Below are 21387 nucleotides of genomic sequence, written 5' to 3'. Positions count from 1 at the left end.
TTAATGCTTTTAATACAAAAATTAAGACCACCGACAATTTAAATGATTAAATCATCTAAAATATTTTATTTAATAAATTAAACTTTAAAAACATTAGAAACACTTTTAAAAAATTATGTTTATTCAAAAATTTAAATGATTAAATCATTTAATATATATTTTTGGAGAGATGGTTTTTTGGAGAGCATGATAGCTGAAGACCTTGAGATGGATGATCACAACCTTGTGGAGTAGATGATAGTACCATCGACATACTAATACTAGATATATTTCTGTTTTTTGTTTATTGTACAAAGTGTTCATTTTTGTTTGCATATCGGTAATTCAACATCAAACTATACTTTTTTGAATTTAAAATTTGAATATGTAATGATAATCTTAGCGATTATCAATCTGATATGATGGTGATCATATGCAATATTTGAAAAACAAATATGTCTATGAGATACAATATTGTGATCATGTGAGTTTTGAAATCTTTGACTCTATGAGTCTATTTTAATTTTTAATGTGACATTACTATTATTATTTACTTTAGTCTTTCAGTATTACTATTTTCAAATTTTGTATTTACTTTTAGTATTAGACTCTTTAAACTATTTATTTATTTATTTTTTTTGAAATTACCGTCTCCAAGTACCCCTCTCCTATTTGAAAAATTGCCGTATTGGTACTAATACCAGTACCAGAGACCTCGAAGTCTCCGCGTCTCCCGGTGACCTTGGTGAATAGTATATATGGTTAAAGTGCTGAATTATTTAAAAGTTTTGAGGTTACTGATTCACCCCTCCCCTCTCAGTAACCTGTCATATCTTGAATATTTCCAACAATTGGTATCAGAGCTTTTTTGGTTCTCAGGATAAAGTTTGACAGCTTGAGCAAAGATCAAAGACAATGGAGATATTCAGACTTGACAAAGCTATTGAAAATGAAAAGCTAGATCTAGAAATGGCCATGGCTCAACTCAAAGAAGCAAAGGAGCATCTTTCTCAATCCCTGAAGAGAAGGAAGGAACTTGCAAGACAAATGAATGACCATCAGTATGTTGAAGAAAAGATTGAAGACCTTTTACCATCAAGTAGTTCAGATGAAGCTAATGAGGCAATCAAGGAACTTCTAGCAAAGAATGGCTCTCTGTAGGAAGATGTAAGAAAGCTTAAAAGAGAACAAGAAATCCAATCAATCAGGCTATGCGAAGTTTTGGAACAAAGAGACAAGGCAAATGAAGACTTAGAGATAAGAAATCATCAATCCCTTTAGCATGAAGATCTTATAGATCAACTATCTAATGCAAATGAAGAAATTATGAATCTGAGATTTGAAAATGAAAGCCTGAGGAATGATTTAATCTCTGAAAGACAAATCAATGAAAGCTTATAAAGCTACTTAAGATCTGAAAGACAAATCAATGAAAGTTTGGAAAATGACTTAATCACTGAAAAGCAAGTCAATGAAAGGATAATGAAATCTCAAGCAGACATGACTCAACTAAATCAACAAAGTGAGCAGAAGCTTCATAGACAAAAAGGTAAAGCTGGTCTTGGTTATAAGGAAGAAGGTGAAACCTCCAAACAAGGTACCCAAAGGAATCAAAGACCTACTTGCAATCACTGTGGTAAGTTCGGTCACACATCAAACAAGTGTTGGAGCAATGGAAAAGGTAAATTCAATGGTAAATGCTACAATTGCAGTCAGCATGGTCATAAAGCTAATGAATGCAAGGAGAAACCAAAATTTGAAGGAAATTGTCACAAATGCAAGAAACATGGTCACAAGGCATTCCAATGCAGATCCAAATCATTCAATCCAACTGAACAACTTGTTAAAGCAATATTTGGATGGGACTACAATACCTGGTGCAAATGTCATTATTGTGGAGAATATGGACATACTGGTATAAATTGTGCAAGACATCACCTAAGGAAGGAGGACACTACTGTAAGATGCTATACATGCACAGAACTCGGTCATATAGCTAAAAATTGCATGAACATAGGAAGAGTTGAAGATGAAAAGAAAGCTAAAGCTGATAACATTAGGAAGCAGATGAGGCAACAGTGGATTCCTAAATCTACCGAACAAGATAGTTCAAATGATGGAAAAGTCACTCAAGAAGTGAGTGACTCCACCATCTCCAGTTAAGATCCATAAACAAAGATATGGAACTGCATCTTCTAGTGATATCTCAAGCAGTTTCAAAATGAAAGAAAGTAAATGATCCAATCAGTATTTCCAGATACAAAGGGTCACAAGAAATCAGGTCATGCCGAGCAAGGTCAGTCACAGACTCAACCGAGCTAGGTGGGGAGTAACTAAAGTTATGTTCAATCACCGAGTTGTAAGCACCTACCGAGCAAGTGAATGACAACCTATCAAGCACTATGTCATCTCAGCTACCTTCGTACCAAGCATTTATGGCAAAATTTTGGTCAAAAGGGCAGAATTTGATTTCATTCTTCATCGTGATTACAAAGCTAAGAAATTTCCAGCAATTCCAAAGCAAATTCCAAGTGATTTCAAGCAATTTTCAAGTGGAGAATTTGTTCAAAATTTTCTTACACCTACCGAGCAGCGATGGCATCCGGGAGTAGCAGCAGCACCAAGGCAAAAAGAGGTTCAAAAATGCTAGTTAAAGGTGTGGAGTGGAAGGCGCCGAATTTCAAGCTAGTTCTAGCAATTGCAGAATCACTTGACCCCAATGGAGCTCAATCGCAAACTCCACCAAAGGTACTTCTCATAAACGACATTCGCACATATTTCAAATGTTCTGTTCAAGAGATTGGAAACTTAGAGATGGACAATGCCCTAGGAGAAATGAGTGTTGATGGCTCTTTGAAACCCGAGCATAAGCATCTAGAGACCAAAGGGTTAACCCATATCTCGCATATGCCAAGAAGTTTTCAAATTAAGTGGATCAGGTACATACTCAGTCGTGTTCACAATGGGCAACTATGGTTAGAACAGCCAGTGTTAATCACCAAGAAGATCATTCATAAGATTACCGGTCTCCCCATGCTAAGTAAAGCGAAAACTACCAAAACCCTAGGTCGGGAGGAGTTACAGAAGAAAACCCTAGCTGAATGGGACGGTAGAGGTTTGAAGGTCAGCACTGTATCTGATGTTGAATTAAGGTTTGGCATTCACGTCATTGCCCACAAAATTTATAGCTCCAGTCATTTGAACAGTGTGCCCTGTGAGGCTGTTGATTTGGCATTCAAAATTGTGAAGAAAAATCTTGAATTTGACTTGTCAGAATTGTTGTTGAAACAATTGAACAAGAATATGGACAGTATAAGGACTTCAAAGAATAATCCCTGCAAATTTGGTTACCTGTTAATTTGTTTATTTTTCTATATTCAAAAATTCTTTCCATCAAAGGGCTCAGTTGTATGGAGAAAAGATATTCCAATTTTATATCAGATTAATGAGTTTATTGCTGACATGGGTGAAAACTTTGAGAAGGTTATGGATAATTATTTTGAAGATTTCAAGGAAAGGATGAATAATAGGTTCCGAATTCCACCAAAGCTAGTTGAAGATTACAAAGATGATGCATGCTTCATGGTTGACTGTGATAGAGTATACATTCAGGTAGTCAGACCCCGAGTTGCATGGGTGAAACCTCTTCCTTCTGAGGTGAATATTGATGAAGCCAGGGACATTATTGAAGCACTGGTAAATGAACCTGTAGATCCTAAGCTTCCTGCCTTTGGCACTTATGATGAAGCCAAGACTAGAATTGAGCTTGAAATCAAGCTACCCCAGGCTATAAGCAAAGGCAAGAGAAAGATAGCAAAGTTGAAAATTGCAATTGGCCCTCTTATGCTTACTGAAGGAAAAGGTGAGGATGAAAAAGAAGAAGAAGGTGAAAAACTTGAATTTGAAAAAGAAGAGGAACCGCCAAAGAAGAAAGGGAAGGTGATTATCACCAAACCTAAGAAGCAGCCTACTGCAATATTCTCTAGAAGAACCAGACAAGGCAAGCAGGAAACTGTACTTGTTAGGCCTCCACTGACATTTGAGGAAAGGCTAAAACAATTGAAAGAGGGAGCTGGCATCACAAATTTCAAGGCATTGAAATTTGAAACAAGGACTGATGCAGAGAAAATGCAGATTGAGGAATTGGTACTCAATAAGATGGGAAAATGGAAATACTCCCCAGACCAGCTTGCCCCTCAAATCTCCCAAGAGTTGTTGGAGAGATTGCAACCAAGATGGGAGTCAGCCACCCAAACGGCCAAGGACATACATGAGCAATCCCTGAAGAATCTTCTATCGAGTCTTACTGAAGCAGAAATAAAGGCAGCAATGAAGAATAATGAAGGTAAAATGATGATTAGATTTCACACATGTTTGATTTTAATTAAGGGCATTGAACATGTTGTAAGAGATGCAACAAACATGTGGAAGAACATCTATCATCTGCAAAAGCACAGTGATGATCCTGTTGAAATCAAGGATGATGATAGCAGTGACAATGATGATTTTGATAGCACTCCATCCATCACAGTTACTCCAGGAGAGCTACATGCACTAATGGAAGAAAAAGAGGAAGAAGACAAGGAGGAAGAAGGACTTGAGGAAGAAAAAGATGAAGAAGATCCAGTAAAAATTGCAGCAGAAGTTATTGGATCCCTTCCTCACTCTCCACCAAAGATAGTTAAATCTACTATAGAGACAGCTTCTGTAAGTGAAATTTTGAGCACAACAGTCTCTACCATAGCTCAATCTTCACCAGCCACCTCCTAGCTCCAGGTATCTGAAACAAATGTGCCAAGCACTTCATCTACCGAGCTGTCTGTCACTTCTTCAGCTATCGAGTCAACTTCCTTAGCTCCTTCACCATCAGTGAGTGTAATAGTAAGTTCTACAATTTTGTCTCCATCAATTCCAGTAAGTTCTACAGTTTTGTTCTCATTAGCATTATCTATATCCACTTCAACTCCAATCAGTTCAGATACTACTATGGGTACTCTACCGAGTGTGATACCATTTTTGGGAAGTGTTTCAGTTTTTGATCCGGTTAGTACTTCTGTTGGTATTCAATCCTTGAGTCCTATCCCATTTTTCATTGCTAGCCCTTCTATCTCCACTATTGTGTTTGTTCCTAAGGTCAAACTAGTCATCACAGAAGTCAAACAAAAGCATCCATTAAAACTTCTGATCACTGGAAAGGAAATTCGAGAAGACATGTACTTAGACACAGAAATAGTGATTCCAAAGATTGACTATGACAATGCTACCATTGAAGAGATGAGGTTAGCCAGTCAACTCATAGAGATGAAAGCTACACAGAAACAGTTAAGATCAGAAAGGGATAAGGGATACAGAATAATTGAGAATGCCAAGGATATAATTACAGATGCTATAGGTGTTGAAGTAGATTCTACTCAACACATTTTGATTCAGTTAGAAGAGGCAGTACAAAAATTTAATGAAGATTCTTCCGGACAAGAGAAACTAATTGAAAAAGCTGAAAGGAAATTTGATAATAAGATGCTAGAGCATATTGTTCAAAAGATAGCAATCAAGCAAGTTGAATTGTCAACATTTTTGGGTAGTTTTGAAAATTCTTTTAATAATGCAGCATCACTTTTTGCCAAACTATGTGATGTTTCTGGTTTTACTAAAGAAATAAAGGATAAGCTAAATAAGATTGACATTGATATGCAATCAAGTGCATCCAAGTTAAAGGTGGACTCTTCCTCCACAACCTCCCATCACACCAAAATCAGATATTTGGCAGATCTACAGGCAGAACTATTGAGAGAGGAAGCAAGGATCTGGTCTACACTCATAGAAATCTAGAACATGATCCTTCCTATCATGGACAAAATGCAGAAACATATTGCTCATTGCAAAACATTGGTCCAAGATCAGAACTTCTCAGTGGCTGATCACATGATCCAATTATTAGCAGAAGTTCAAATTGCTCTCTCCACCTGTCAAATTTTGCAGCAGACTTGGGATAATACTTTTGCCACCATCCTTAAGGTACATCAAGATTTTCTATCTCACTTTGGTGTAGTCATATAAACTATATATGTAGTCCTTTGGCATTATTGTCAAAAAGGGGGAGAGATTCAACATAATAAGTGAGGAGAGTTCTCACTATAAGTGAAAGGGGGAGTTAGCACTCAATAGAGTTAGCATGTGTACATAAGTATCTTTATATATACATTATAAGTCATCAAGAAGATATATAGAAATGTATATGCAGCAGTTCTACAAAGATTAATTTTGAAAAACCAAAATTCATTTAGTCAGGTTATGTACATATGTTTTGGCTTATAAGTGTTTTGTCACTAATGCCAAAGGGGGAGATTGTTGGCATTACATTGTATTTGTCATTAGTGACAACACTTACTCGATTCTGAATGATTACCAAGTTCATCACTCAGTCTACAGTGTATACCGAGCATTCAGTGGTTCATCACTGAAGTAGTTCATACCGAGCATTCTTGAAGCTACCGAGTGAGTGTGCAGTCAAGTAGTTCATACCGAGCATTCCTGAAGCTACCGAGTGAGTGTGCAGTCAAGTAGTTCATACCGAGCATTCATGAAGCTACCAAGTGGGTGTGCAACCCAGCAGTATCTACCGAGCATATAGTGTTCACCGAGCTTCATAGTGTTTACCGAGTGATAGAAGTCCAGTGTTTACCGATGTTACATCCCAATTTTTGACCTAGCTTGAAATATAGCCGTTGAGGTTCACATGAAGTCAGTTGGTAGTTTAAGTTGATATAATCTGGCGAATTGGTAAGATAGTTGGTCATTATGATTTTCAAGTGAAAATGACATGTTAGATGATCATTAATTCATGGAATTAAGATGAAAGGTTAATTGATATGATTATTATAATTTATAATTTAATTATAGAGAAATTCCTTGCAGGGAGCATGTCGAAGGGGTAGAAGCATTGTCAGAAAAGAATTTGGCAGGGCATCACCATCACTAGCAAACGGGTAAAGGACCTAGCGATTTGAAATAGGATACATCTGTGGAATTGCATGAATTATTTAAATAAATAATTTAAATAAAATAATTGAGTTTAAAAATAAAATGTATCTTAAAAGATTTTAGTTTATCCTTCATTAAATTGTTATTTTTAATAAATATTTAACTACATGCTTTTAAATATTAAATGTTTTGGCACCATTATCTTTTGATAATTTAATAGTTGTACATTATAATAATGTTCAAATAATAATAATAATATCGAATTTTTTTTTTCTAATCTTCTAGTTCTTTCCAATAGTAAATTTAATAATTAGAACTCCAATGGTCATCTTAGGAATTCAAAAGGATTCTTGTAACTAATGAAGCTGGAGAGTCAGCTTATTCTATATTATGGATTTCTTAATCGTCTTTTGGCATTCAAATTTCTTGACCTTTTCTTCTCCTTAGCAACCGGATATATTACTTGATATCACCAGAGAGGTGGAGCTTTGCTCAAATGCATCAACCAATCACCTTCTTTCAGAAAATTATCTTTTCTCAACTTAAAATGTTTTCCATATGCCGCGGGTTTGATAGCGGAGTTGGCAAAATTAATCAAGTGCAAGTCGATCTCAGTTTTGGTCACCTGCGAGAGAAAATCATTCTCAACCAAGCGGCAGCTAAGGTTTCTCAGATATTGCAACGACGAATTGGACCTAGTCTCAGAGTCAATGGTTTGTTTCATTACTATGATTGCCAGTCTCGCATTAGAGTCGACCGTTGTCATTTTAAAGGTGTCAGCGGCTGTTCCTTTTCATGTGTCGTGCGTGTCATAATATCTGTTGCTTGGCTTCATGGTTCTTGGCATCACTGTTCGCTGGCAGTATCCATGCCATCCCTGAGACTTTAGTGCAAGCTTGAGATGATTCTCGTGTTGATGCCCAGTGTATTGGATGAGTAGAAATGTTTCAGAGATGTTGCTCTGTGTCTGAGCAGGTATGTCATTTTCTGTGTATTATCATTTTTGTGTGTTAAATATCTTAAGCTAGAAATTCTCTCTATATTCTGTATCATGTATTTTCTGGCTCTGTGGATGAACTACAGTATTGTGAGTCTATGTTATTGAAACATCCAGTTGGATATCAGTTACAAGATTTTAGGTCACCAAATAGGTTCATATCATTGATTGTGCCTTAATCCATAAACTGTCTCAAAATGATGAATGATAATGCTATGAAGTTTAGAATCTAAAATTCTTCCATTTATACTCAATCTGGTGATGAATAAGAAATCATGAAAAATCCAATGTAATGGAACTAATATAAACACAGACTGAAATATGGTGAACGGTATTTGATTTCTAGTTATTGGAAATTGTTCTTATTTCGTAGATGATTCTTAATTCATAAAAGCGTATCAGTTATTCATATAAGAGATTGAAGTGCAATGTAAGCTGCGAGCAATTATATTTAGCTTAGGAAGTTATACATTCATTCATGCCATACAAAGATGAAAATATTATCAATAAACCCAAACACGATGAAATTCACCAGGCGTTATGATGAAGTGGTGGAATTAATTAATTAAGACATTCAAATTGAGATCTTTAAAGAACATAATTATGTAATCACAATTAGTGAAATGCTAGTAGCATGTAAAAATTGGTAGAACTAGTTGTATGAGAATTCCAAACACCTGGGACTCACCCGACTGTGTAGCTAAGAAAATGGATGACGAGGTGAGAGAAAGGAAAACTACAACAACATGAAACAGTAATTAGTTATGACATTTCAATGTTATCATTTAAATATGAATTAATAGCTCATGCACATTCTTGCTACTGTGATCTCCTACCTCCAAGTCGTATGGCGTGTTGTATACCATGATGTCCAGTGGATGGTAAGATGTACCCTGTCAATTCTGGGTAGGGAGGGCCTTTCTTGTTAGAGATCATGTGGGGACAAGTTGTGGTCTGAGGTTGGGTGGTAAAGCTCCTGACAATGTTTCATCTCTCTCAAGATATCAGATATGCATCAAACAGAGATAAGCCATGAAATCAATTGTCTATCGGAAACAGGTATTATCATTTTTGTTTATGAGAAGGTAAGATTAAATTGAGGTATTTCATTGTTATCATCATTTTACTTCATATAAATGAATATTGAATATAAGTAATTATCTAATTTTGAGAAATTGTCACAGATAAACAATCGGAAGGAAAAGAAATCCGAAGCCCTAATTGATTGTGCGACAGCTGGAACTTTCAATGATATGGTGGTATTGGAAGCCCTAACTGAATCCGTGGTATCGGAAACCCTAGTTGAATCCGTGGTTGCAGAAGCCCTAAATTGAATCCGTCGTCGCGAAAACCCTAGATAAATCCGTTGTCGCGGAAGCCCTAAATTGAATCCGTGATCGCGGAAGCCCTAAGTGGTAAAGCAGTATCAAAAACCCTAAATAAACTGATGGTAATTGATGCCCTAATTGGTAAGATGTTATGCGATGCCCTAATTTAAGTTATATTGGTATTTAGTGGTATTCATCAAATGATTTTTGAGTTAGCAGTTGATTTGAGAAATTGTTATAGTATATTTGTGGACTAACCTGGGTGGTTGCAGAAGCATACTTCGAAGAATTTCAGTCTCAGTTTTTTCGAGGTATGTGATCTCAATTTCTGAAGTAATTTCATTAACAGGTATTTCAAGTATTCAGTTAAGAAATTTTGTTTAACTGATTTTAATGGTAATCTTCTTCACATGAACATGAATGATGTAACTGCCTTCTTATGAAGTCGAAGTTAAAACTGTATTCTATGCTTATGATAGATGTTAAAATTAGACCCGGGAAAACCAGTTGTTACAACCGAGTAATGAAAGTGTAGTGTTTACCGAGTGAAAGCAAGGTAAACGAAGGATTCAGTTTTTATCGAGTGATACTATATCTGTCGAGTCTCCAATGGTTACCGAGTTCCAAGCTATGTTGTGTGATTAGTATGGACCGAGCCTCTACTTCTACCGAGTGCATGACGATGCCAAGTAATATAGTGGATGCTGAGTATCAGAAGGTTACCAAGTCAGCTTGAAGAACTCGAGTTTTCTATTGTTTGGCCGACTCAGTAATATTTTGTTCACTTGTGTTTTGGCCAACCTTGCAATTGTAATTATTGGAATGGTATATATGTAATGTATTATATCATTTACAATGTATGCATGAGAGTATCAAGATAGACATGTAATGTTTTGAGAAGAATGAAAGCGAATCAGCATCAGAGCAGAGTATTCAGCAAGGTCTACAAGGAGCAGTAAAGATTCATCAGTCACAAGAGGTGATCTATACTTCAAGGATCTAATTAGCAATCAAGTTGTAAGTAGATCAACTGTCTCATCCTAACAGGTGAATCAGTTTTGTAAATCCTTTAACAGGGTAGACTTAACAATCTTTGTATAAATCTCCTAACAGAGTGCATACTTCATTATATGTTTGTAAATCCTCTAACAAGGTGGACCTAGCAGTCCTTTGTGCTCCTAATAGGGCAGATCACCAGAAGTGGTCAATGTAAGCCTTCTATTTTTACTTTCTATTTGGAAGGTTTCTGGGTTACCAAATCACTGTGTACATGTGTTATAAATGTCTGATCTCTCATATATGCAGTAGATTAGATGAATGAATGGTGAATAGTATATATGGTTAAAGTGCTGAATTATTTAAAAGTTTTGAGGTTACTGATTCACCCCTCCCCTCTTAGTAACCTGTCATATCTTGAATATTTCCAACAGGATCCATCCTCTGACTGTAGCCATGGTGGATGTCATGTGAAAGAATCCATGACTTTGCACTTATGTTCATTCACCCTGTAGGACTAGCTATTGTGAACGTCATGATGAGATAACGACATCATGTTGAGTGATTCTGATGTAGTACAAGGATGGTGTATCCCCAAAGGAGAATGACCAAAAACCCAAGCAAAGATAACACAACAAAAGTACAACAAGATACAATTGAAAACAAGCCAATTCATTATCAACGAATCTTGAATTACATCAAATGAACACCATACATGCCAGGCTGTAAGGCCTTCTCGGTTATGGCCATTACATTCGAGATTACAGACCAACTCCTATACTTTGAGCCTTAGATACCACTGCCTTCTCTATATTGACCATCCTGCCCTACTAGACGCACATACATTACATATCTAGCCATCTTGATACAAAGGTTGGCTTGAGTTCACATTCTCCTAAAATAGGAAACGTGTTATACAATATAGGACTGACCCACAATGAATTAATGACCAAATACATAACACATTATAAGAACATCGACAACCTTAGATATAGGTCCTCACATGATCCAAGAAACTATATGCAAAGCTACGAAACCTCATGGAAAGAGATGAACCTTGCAGAAGCAAAATTTCGTGCATTGTTAGAAGAGCCACATAGGAGATCAGCACCTGAGAAGATGAAACATAACTCCAAACATTGGTAACATTAAATTCTGCAAACATAGGATAATGATCCAAGATAGGTCCATAATAAGAAGCTAAGCCCGCAAAATCTGAAACAAGAAATCAAGTGATCGCCAACTCAAACTGTCAAATAGGAAACGGTAAAATAGAAAAGAAAACAAATATCAATTTGGGTGATGCAAGTTTGCCAACAGCCCAAGGATGCTCTTGTATCAGACACCCAAGGTGACAAAAGATGTTCCATAAGGGATTATGAATATTTGAAAGGATTCAACACATAAATCTCATGCTCATTCTTAACCCATAAATTCTCTTCATCAATCATCATAGAAAGTTTGCCCAAACTTACTACTACAACCAACTGTTCCATCGGACATCTCAAATCTATTACTACTAGGATGAAATGAATCATACTCATTGCCAACCTTCATCTGATTAAAAATGTTCTTTGCTTTGCCTCTGTTCTTAACCACAAAATTAGATAACTTTCTCATATTAGACTGCCTTTCATCAATAGTAACTTGAATCTCATGCTTTGTTGTATTCAAACTAAAAAATTTCAAAAACACTCAAATTCTTTGCCCTTCCTCCTTCCTCATCCTTCAAAGGAATCAAAATAAACTTCTTGCCATACTTCTCAACTGTAACAATATTCTTTCTGTAATCATGAATAGCTCCTCTTTCAAATTGCCAAGGTCTCCCAAGTAAAACATGACAAGCACTCATGTTAACAACATCACATAATTCTTCATCCTTAAAGGTCCAATACTGAAATCAACCAAGCATTGTTCTCTAAATTGTACCCAATGATCATCTTAAAGCCAACTAATACCATAAGGGGTAGGATGTTTCAACCTTTGCAATCCAAGCTTCGTAATGATTTCCTCCGATCCAAGATTATTAGTACTACCTCCATCCATAATAACCTTTCAACATTTATCTCCAAATTTGCAAATAGATCTAAACAAGTTTCTTCTCTGCGTTGGTTCCTCATCATGATTAGCCAAAACGATCTTTATAAACAACAAAGACTCTCCAACTTCAGGTGTAGCCAAATCAACATTAGGTGTTTCCTCCTTTTGATCTTCTTGTACTACTAAGTTTTGTTTGTCAATCTTTTTACTAAGACATTCAAAAGCTCAATGTCTGTCTTTACCACATTTAAAACAAGTACCTTTGAACACAAATTTTTTACCATAAATTATTTGCTTACTCCTATCCACTTTTCTCAACTGTTTTCCTTGCTTTCTTCCTAAGTTATTTTTTTGCCTTCAATGCATATTGATAAGCTTCTTTAACTGAACTAAGTTTCAACATACTTATCTTGAATATTAAATTTATAACCATTAACATAACTTGCGACTTTTTCCTTAGAAGATTCACGATGTCCAGATCTGATCTATACCTTGTAAAATTCTTTAGTATATTCTTTCACTGTCATATCCTTTTGTCTTAAATTCTACAACTTCTTAAACAATTCAAGTTCATAATCTTTAGGAATGAATTTAACCATCAATCTAGAAACCACAGGTTTCCATCTACTAATCTTAGGTTCATCATTATCTTTTCTATCTTTCTATAATTCTTTCCACCATAAGGCAGCATGACCCTTCAACTTAGTTTGTGCTAACCTAACTCTCTGTGAATCTACAATATTCTCAAGCTCAAAATAATCCTCAAGTTCATTAATCCAATCTATCAATTCCTTAGGATCTAATGAACCAGAGTAATTTCACACCTCCATTCTATGACTCATGCCAACTTGTGTCATAGCTCTTAGTAATCTTTCCTATTTTGTAGGGATCTCTACTTCAGGTACTTCAAGATCTTCAGCAGGTTCCACATATTCATCTTCTATTTTAGGCATAGTAACATGGAGATGTGTCCCCTCCCCCCCCTTTTTGCCTCACGTCCCGAAGATAGGGACGCACCAGTGACTTGTGGATTTCGTCCCCCTGTCCCTAGCGACACCACCAAATTCCACCACCTCTGCCGAGGATGGGAACATCTCAGTGTTGACTATCTGCTGCTTTGACTATTTATGTTCAATGTTAAAGTATTTACTCTTTTGCATCTTTATATCTTATATTGCAATACATTTTTTCATAGCTAGCATTTTAAATACCATATGTATAGTATATACAACACCCTGCTGTTCCCCCACCATCCCCAAATTAAGGCCTCTCTGTCCTCTTGTCCCGAAAACTTGTCCCCTTGTTCCGTTGTCCCCCTGTCCCCTTGGGCAGTGTAACTATGTTTTCAGGATTTCTCCTAAAGCCATTCAAGACATTACGGATCTCATTTCTCATCTTTGTGTTAAATTCTTCAAACATATGTTTCAACCTCCTAGGATTCATTCTTCTAGGTGGCATATTGAATCAAAACAAGGTGCAACTGCCTTAATCTTCAATGATTTGCTCACCAACAAGAAGCTAGCAAGTATGTAACAGGTTACCAACAACTTGTGCAACTCCTCTGAAATTGTGAGCCAGAACCATGACCTTCCACCTCACACCCAAGAAGTCTAGGTCTTGACAAGTCCACCAAGATCAACCACGCTCTGATAAGTCACCAACTAGATCAATCTTGCTCTAATACCATCTGATGCAGTACAAGGCTAGTGTATCCCCAAAGGAGATGATCGTAACCCCCAACAAATTTAACACAACAGAAGTACAACAAGATAGAATTGAAAACAAGCCAATTTATCATCAATAGATCTTGAATTAGATCAAATGGACACCATGCATGTCGAGCTGTGAGGCCTTCCCAGTTACGAGCATTACATTTTAGATTAGAGACCAACTCCTATACTTCGAGCCTCAACTACCACTCCCTTCTCTATGTTGACCATCCTGTCCTACTAGACACATATATTACATATATAGCCATCTTGATACACGAGTTGCTTGAGTTCACATTCTCCTAAAATAGGAAACATGTTATACAATATAGGACTGACCCACAATGAATTAATGACCAAATACATAACACATTATAAGAACATCCGCAACCTTGGATATAGGTCCTCACATGATCCAAGAAACTATATGCAAAGTCATGAAACCTTGCGGAAAGAGATGAACCTCGAAGAAGCAAAATACCATGCATCATTAGAAGAACCACATAGGAAATCAGCACCCGAGAAGATGAAACATAACTCCAAACATTTCTAACATTAATTTATGCGAAAATAGGATAATTATCCAAGATAGGTCCACAATAAGAAGCTAAGCCTGCGGAATCTGAAATGGGAAATCAAGTGATCGCCAACTCAAATTGTCAAACAGGAAACAGGAGAATAGAAAATAAAGCAAATATCTTTTTGGGTGATGCAAGATTGCCAACAGCCCAAGGATGCTCCTCCATCGGATTCTATGATGAGCACTTGTATTCATTTGCATTTCCATTCGCAGGAGTAGCTATGATGGACCCACCCTCTCGGAGTAGCCATGGTGGATATCACCACATAACTAAGATATCGAGGAGGATTCTTCCCTAGCTAAGAGGGAATGTTAATGTTATTGTAGCTATGGTTGTATTCCTTCAAGCTGACATAGATAACATAAAGGTCGTGATAATATAATAATTATATCGATTGTAATAATATAATTATATAATTAATTAAGAGTCATTTATTATATTAATGGGGCCACATGTGAAGAGTGGTAACCCTTGGTGAAGGGGCACCACCTATAGTTATAAAGGAAGATTATATCTTCCTTTCTTGGAAATTGAAATACACAATACTACAGAAAATCAAATAATATGTTAATCTATGATTCTATAGTGCTTGGGGGAGACAACAGCCGTTTGTCTATGGTTGGAGGGCAATGCCACTGCCCGCAGTTAAACAAACACCCATAAAAAACAGCATATTAGATGTTCAGAATTTCTTATTATATTTACACTTCACTATCAAAGGGGTCATTTATCCTACTTTTATATCCTTGACTTGCTTCATCAATGGATCAAATTTTGGTGCTGATATAATATATTTTTCTTTACAGTCTTTATTCTCAATTTCCAGGAGCTGCCAGTGCATTCTATAAAATTGATTGAATCTATAAATATTTATTACATTTAGTTCTAGTTATCTTTCTATCCCTTTTGTCTAATTTATTTGTTATTATTGGCATTTGATTATAGTAAGGTATATTTGCATAGGTTGAGTGCAATATTATTCAGATACGAGAGAGATGGTTGGTAAATATCATATTAGCATATTAAAAAGTCTGGTCCATTGTCAGAGGCAACGGATTGGCAATCCTTTCTTAGGTAAGAATAACAAAATCAGCTAAATCGAGATTAATTTTCATGATTTTTATTGTAAATTTAATTTTGCCTCTATGGAATAAATGTGGAATCCAAGTCCCTGAAGACCTTATGTAGTTCTGAACACAGCTTGGATATTGCAATCTTTAATTCTAGATATAGTTTCTTTTATTAAAATGAGGCTTAAACTTGAATCTGAAATAAAAATACCTCGAGTCTTCATTTGACACATAACTTTGAAAAACTGAACTAATGGATACGATCTCTTATATTTTTTAAGAAAATGTTTACATAGATTTACTATAATTTAGGATCTTATTCCCTTTTTTTTGTGGCCCTGTATATCCATTGTTTTGCTTCAGTGCTTGCTGGTACTTTTGTTGCTACAGGGTCAGCATATGTCAAAGGATGAAGGAAAATTGATCTCGGCTCTCTCCAAAACTATCCCAAGTAATCTACTTCCTTCAAGATCTGTTCAGTCAGTTGGAATTGTTATCAACGCAGTGAAATATGATCAGAATGTGGACCTTCCACCTGTCTTGCCAAAGCGGAAAAAGAAACCATATCCCAGACCTTTCAAGGAGATAATACGTGATGCACGAATAGTCAAAAAGAGTAATAAGCTAGAGGAAGCGAAAATGGAAGAAAGAGTTTTGGAAGCCCCAGAAAATGGATTACTGGTTCCTGACTTGGTACCAGTTGCTTATCAGGTGTTGGAAGCAAGAAAAACCTTGGTGAAGAACCTTGTGAAGCTGCTAGATGTGATTCCTGTTTTTGCTTGCAGGTAAAATACTGTGAAATTGTTTATCATGTTTAGTCTCATTTTTATCTAATCATGTCAGATATTAATGCAAAAGCTATTGTTGCCAATGAAATTAAAAATCTATCACGTAAACAAGATGTGATTAGATTGTAGCTACTCTTCCGGTAATCTCTAAAGTTTGAAGGTATTGGTACTCTGATGCAGATACTGTTCAAATGTGCATATTGGTTCCATTGGCAATGAGATTAGAGATTGCCAAGGATCAGGGAGTGGAGCTCGAAATTCATCACATGTGTGGATAAAGGGTTACATTGATGATATTCTTGTTCCTATTGAGTCTTTCCACCGTTTTGACCGTCTAGGAAAGCGCATTAGTCATGATGACAGGTTTACTATAGATAGAATACCGGCAGTTGTTGAGCTTTGCATCCAAGCGGGTGTTGATCTTCCACAATATCCATCGAGAAGACGAAAGAAACCAGTGCATATGATTGGAAACAGAGTAGTAGATCCCAATGGATTTATGGATGAACCCAAGCACACAAACCAAGCAGGACTAAGTGAAGAATTGGATCCATCTGGAATTCGTCCACAAATCAGTCCTCCGTCTCTGTCTTCACAGGAAATTCTGTTAATCGCAGAAACAGCACTTCAGGCATTTGATACTATTAGGGGTGGTGTGAGCAAACTTTTAAAGAAATATCCTGTTAAGGCATGTGGCTATTGCTCAGAAGTGCATGTTGGCCCTTTGGGCCATAGGGTCAGACTTTGTGGAGCTTTTAAGCATCAATGGCGTGATGGCAAACATGGCTGGCAAGAAGCAACTCTTGATGATTTAATGCCTCCACAATATGTCTATCATGTCCGTGATTTGGCTGGTCCTCCTCTTATGCATCACCTGAGGAGATTTTATGGTCAAGGTCCTGCCATTGTAGAGCTTTGTGTACAAGCAGGTGCAGCAATACCTGAGAGATTCAAACCTATGATGAGGGTAGATATTGCAATTCCAGATTCGCAAGAAGCAGAAATGGTTGCTTAACTCTTGTTGTGGCTTGGTGTCAAGTATGGCTCCTCCATTTAATTTTAGTATATTCTGGACAGATGGGAAGTTAGAGAGAGGTCTTATTCAACCCAAATTCTTAACCTCCATGGACTCCAAATGTATGAAATAGACTGACATTGTATGTAATATTAATTATTAGTGGTCCAATATCGTTTTGAAATCATCCGTCTCATGTACTTTTGCATTCTCTTACAAAAACTATATAGGCATTCATGTTTCATATTTTTTTCCTTGTGCTAATGACATTCAAAATTATGTTAGAACCATCATTTCCATTTCTTCCTGTTAGAAGTTGTAATCTTTCCTTGGTGTATTTATAAACCAAGGTTAGAACTCCTTTCTTTATTGTTGTAATATATTAGGATATAAGCCAAGGTATCCTAATATATTTCTTTTTTGTCCTTTTTCCACTACATCTTATTTTGTCATCTAGTGGAATATGTGAGGACAAATATATATTGTAATTTCTAAGTTTAGATTATTCCTCCTTAAGAGGAATCTCACACTTGGCCTCACACACTTATGAATGGTGGCATTCATAGACATGGGAGTTACATTCTAACTCCTCTCTCTCATCTCTATTTAAGAGATGAACCTCTTCTCTCATTTAACAATGAGGTTTCTTCCTCTTCTCAAATATTGTATGAGCATTGCTCTCTATCTCTCTCTCTCCTCCTTCTTAGGCTTTTGATGCCTCATTCATAATATCACAAGGGGTTTTCTTTGCTTTCCCCTTTCCAAATATCTTGTCTCATGGTGTTGGAGCTTGAAGCTTTCTCTCTCCTATTTTATGGTAATATCTTTTCATGCATTTACTCACTTAGATTCTTTCCTGGTATTGTTTATATACAGATTTTTTTTTCCATTTCTAACATGGTATCAGAGCAGTTTAATCTTTTTTTTGAGTGTTTGCATGAAGGTACGATTCGAAGGAGACTCTTGAGAGAGATTTCACTAATTTCTTCTTTAATCTTCTTAAGATGGAAGAAATTGAATTTTTTTTTAGTTTGGCTGGTTTACCGCCAAACCTGTTTGCTTTAATTTGTGCAGGTTACTTCTTATTTTCTATTAGTTTTCATCTAACCCCCTTTGGCAGGCTTGCCGCCAAAAGGGTTTTCCTATCTAGATATCATTTTTTTTTACTCTTGTTTTAATATATTGTTGATAAAGAAATCTTTTTTTCCAATTTTTCCTTTGCCTAAAATGTTGGCTGTGCTTGCAAAGCTCGCAGGCTATAGAACTATTGTTCTTGAGTTTTCCTCTATTTTTTTTACATTCAGTTGTAACATTTTTTTTAAAAGAAGCCTCTGAATTCGATTAATCCAGGCCCATTCCTGCCTCCCACAGGGCCTATGTAGGTTGGCAACCCATCAGCCATGGTTTTTCAGGATGTTAAGAATCAAACGTCTTCGGGTTTCGAACCATGAAACCCTCGCTCGTAGATTCTCGTTGGAGAACTTCTCCTTGGCTTCTTGGCCTTCCTGTCTCCAAGAGGTATTTAACACGCCTCTACTTCTTAGCAAAGGATCAAACCGATTCTACCCAAACCCCTTGAAGATCTTGTTACCCAAGCAATATTTTTTCAAGTGGGCTTTCCTTGTCTTGACCTAGCAATATCCGAAAACAACAAAATAGCATGCATGTGCTAGGAAACAATAGCAAGCATGCCCATTTGCAAGATATCGTCACATGATAGTGTCTACCAGTGAGTATTTTTCATGACACTATATAACAGTCATATAACTCAGGAGGAGGTTTAGGAGTAAAGAAGCTAACTGCTAAGCCAAATGAGAATCTCTATGATCAAAAGCCATATGAACTCCCCATTGTAACACCAGTTGCAACAAGTTCAGTAACAGAGTCAAAGCCTCCTCGAACCTCACGTTTTACTTATGCAGAAGAGCAATCACTGACTAATTATGATGGCTAGACTTCTTCTAGTCATGTTCCAGCACCATCCACCAGTATGGACTTGTTCTCTGAATTTGGTCTGTCAGGGAACCGTAAATCAGGAGGTTCTAGCCGCCCTAGACCATAGAAGATTGAAGAAACTGGTGAGGCACAACGGAAGTTTGCAGGTGCAAAATCCATATCTTCTTCTCAATTCTTTGACGAGGATAAGAAGATTGTTGATGCTGATGGTCAGATGCGTCTGCAGAAATTTCTGGGATCATCTTCAATATCAAGTGCACAATTCTTTGATCGGGATGAAAGTAGCACCGTCCCCATTACAACTTTAGACTTGCAAATAGGGCATAAAAAAAAATCCACCCACATCATGTTCCTCCAGACCGTTGGGGCCTCGACAAGCATTCGGAAGCAGTTTTCATTGACTTGAAAGATATCTTGTATTTTGGGAAACATTGGTAATGTTGTCTCAATTAATTGCTTGTGTAAATCTAAGTTTTCTTTACAGATGAAATGTCTCCAAATGACTTTTTTTTTCAGGGCGATGTGATTCCAAATGACTTTTGACTTCATAACCATGAATCTCTTTGCCAGAGTGCAGAGCTGCCAAGTGCGCACAGGAAGGCAAAACAGTTGCTACTATCATAGAAACCGGTTTCACATTAGCGATTTGCATATCACGAAAAATATTTAGGGCTTCGTTGTTGTTCTCGTGTTGAGCATGCCCTGCAATCACTGTACCCCAAGTAATTACGTTTGGGTTTATATTTGCCTCTCTGCATCCGTTATCTGAACTCTTACTCGAGCCCCCGTTTCATGCTTGACATAAAGTCGAAGAGTGTGAATATCAGGACCGTATGTATTGCTATTTTTTATGAGTTCCAAGCTTCCAATCAAGCTCCCATCAGGACCATTACCGATTGAAACAAGACGGTAACCATAGTCGACCTCTTCACAATAAGCCACAGCCAAAAGACTGAACAAAAACACCAAATTTGCACCCAGATGAGCCATTTTGGCGAATGGAGCCATCACAAAAGATTAGAGATTTTGGTGTGAAGTTAAAGCTTGCCCCTGTCCGGGCAGTCTTAAATGGCAAAAGGATGGTTGTTGTGCAAGATTATTTTTCTTTTTTTAGTTCTTGACAGAGGCGCCAGAGGTAACATTTTCTTGTCTTTCCATGCAGGATTCTTTTTCTTTTTTTAGCTCTTGACAGGAGCATCATTTACTTTTATTATTGCCTCTTGTCAACCTATTTTTGGCATGTAATCATTCATTGTCAGACAAGTGCAATATTCTATTTTAAATCTCTCTTACACATTACAAGCTTTTATTCAAACTTTTTTTAGAAAAGTTTCTTAACTCTTTTTAGTATATTCTTATCTGTCAGATCTGACCTCTATTATTAATTACTAAGTTTTTTTTAGTTATATCTTTCTTAATGTTTTAATTCAAAAAAAAAAAATTCTTTTTGAATCACTTCCAATCTTGAAGGCATAGTATGAGAAAAATGGGGAGATCTTTTTGCCCCATGACTTTATGTTCTTTTGAACCAAGGTAAATATTGTGACTTGTTATAAATTGTGACTTTCCAAAATATTAAGTATGGAAAGGTGATTATTTTCTTTAACCAATCTCTTTTCGTATATTTATTCAAATATATATGGTGCACACATATATACTAAGATAAATATACAAGCTATTATAATTTTCATACCCATGTTTACCCTTAATGGAGTTTTATACCTGATATCTATATTTAGTTGATCTTCCTTACATCATTTTATTTTATTGGATTATGAGTAATCTTACACTATTGCCTTCATTATTTAATGATTTGATTGATCTATCTGCACATGGTTGCAGTTTTATGCTTTTATAGCATTGTTCTATGCCCATGTTGGCACCTTATGGTGTTATACCATTGATATACATGATTTATATGATATTTGTTTTGAGTTGCATAGGGAG

General features: G+C 36.4%; 2 protein-coding genes across 2 annotated transcripts in view; both read left to right on the top strand.

Moving 5' to 3' along the window:
• The window catches only part of LOC149541321 (APO protein 1, chloroplastic-like), a 40137-nt gene extending 22469 nt beyond the window's left edge, over window positions 1-17668 (top strand). The window contains exons 2-3 of the mRNA XM_089796609.1: window positions 16072-16466; window positions 16650-17668. Of these exons, the coding sequence (XP_089652735.1) occupies window positions 16072-16466; window positions 16650-17484 (1230 nt within the window). The 3' untranslated portion in view covers window positions 17485-17668. The remainder of the gene's footprint in view (window positions 1-16071; window positions 16467-16649) is intronic.
• A 1229-nt stretch (window positions 17669-18897) lies between these two features.
• Window positions 18898-19846, top strand: LOC149541320 (uncharacterized). Its single transcript, XM_089795592.1, has 3 exons — window positions 18898-19002; window positions 19244-19433; window positions 19548-19846. Exons 1-3 carry the CDS (start codon window positions 18898-18900, stop codon window positions 19844-19846), a joined length of 594 nt encoding a protein of 197 aa, XP_089651718.1.
• The last annotated feature ends 1541 nt before the right edge of the window (window positions 19847-21387 follow it).

Source organism: Cupressus sempervirens, chromosome 8 (genome assembly GCF_028749045.1).
Source record: "Cupressus sempervirens isolate cs-2001-9-10 chromosome 8, ASM2874904v1, whole genome shotgun sequence".
Lineage (NCBI taxonomy): Eukaryota > Viridiplantae > Streptophyta > Pinopsida > Cupressales > Cupressaceae > Cupressus > Cupressus sempervirens.
The sequence above is the reverse complement of the archived record's forward strand: the minus strand, read 5'-3'. Positions and strand labels throughout refer to the sequence as shown.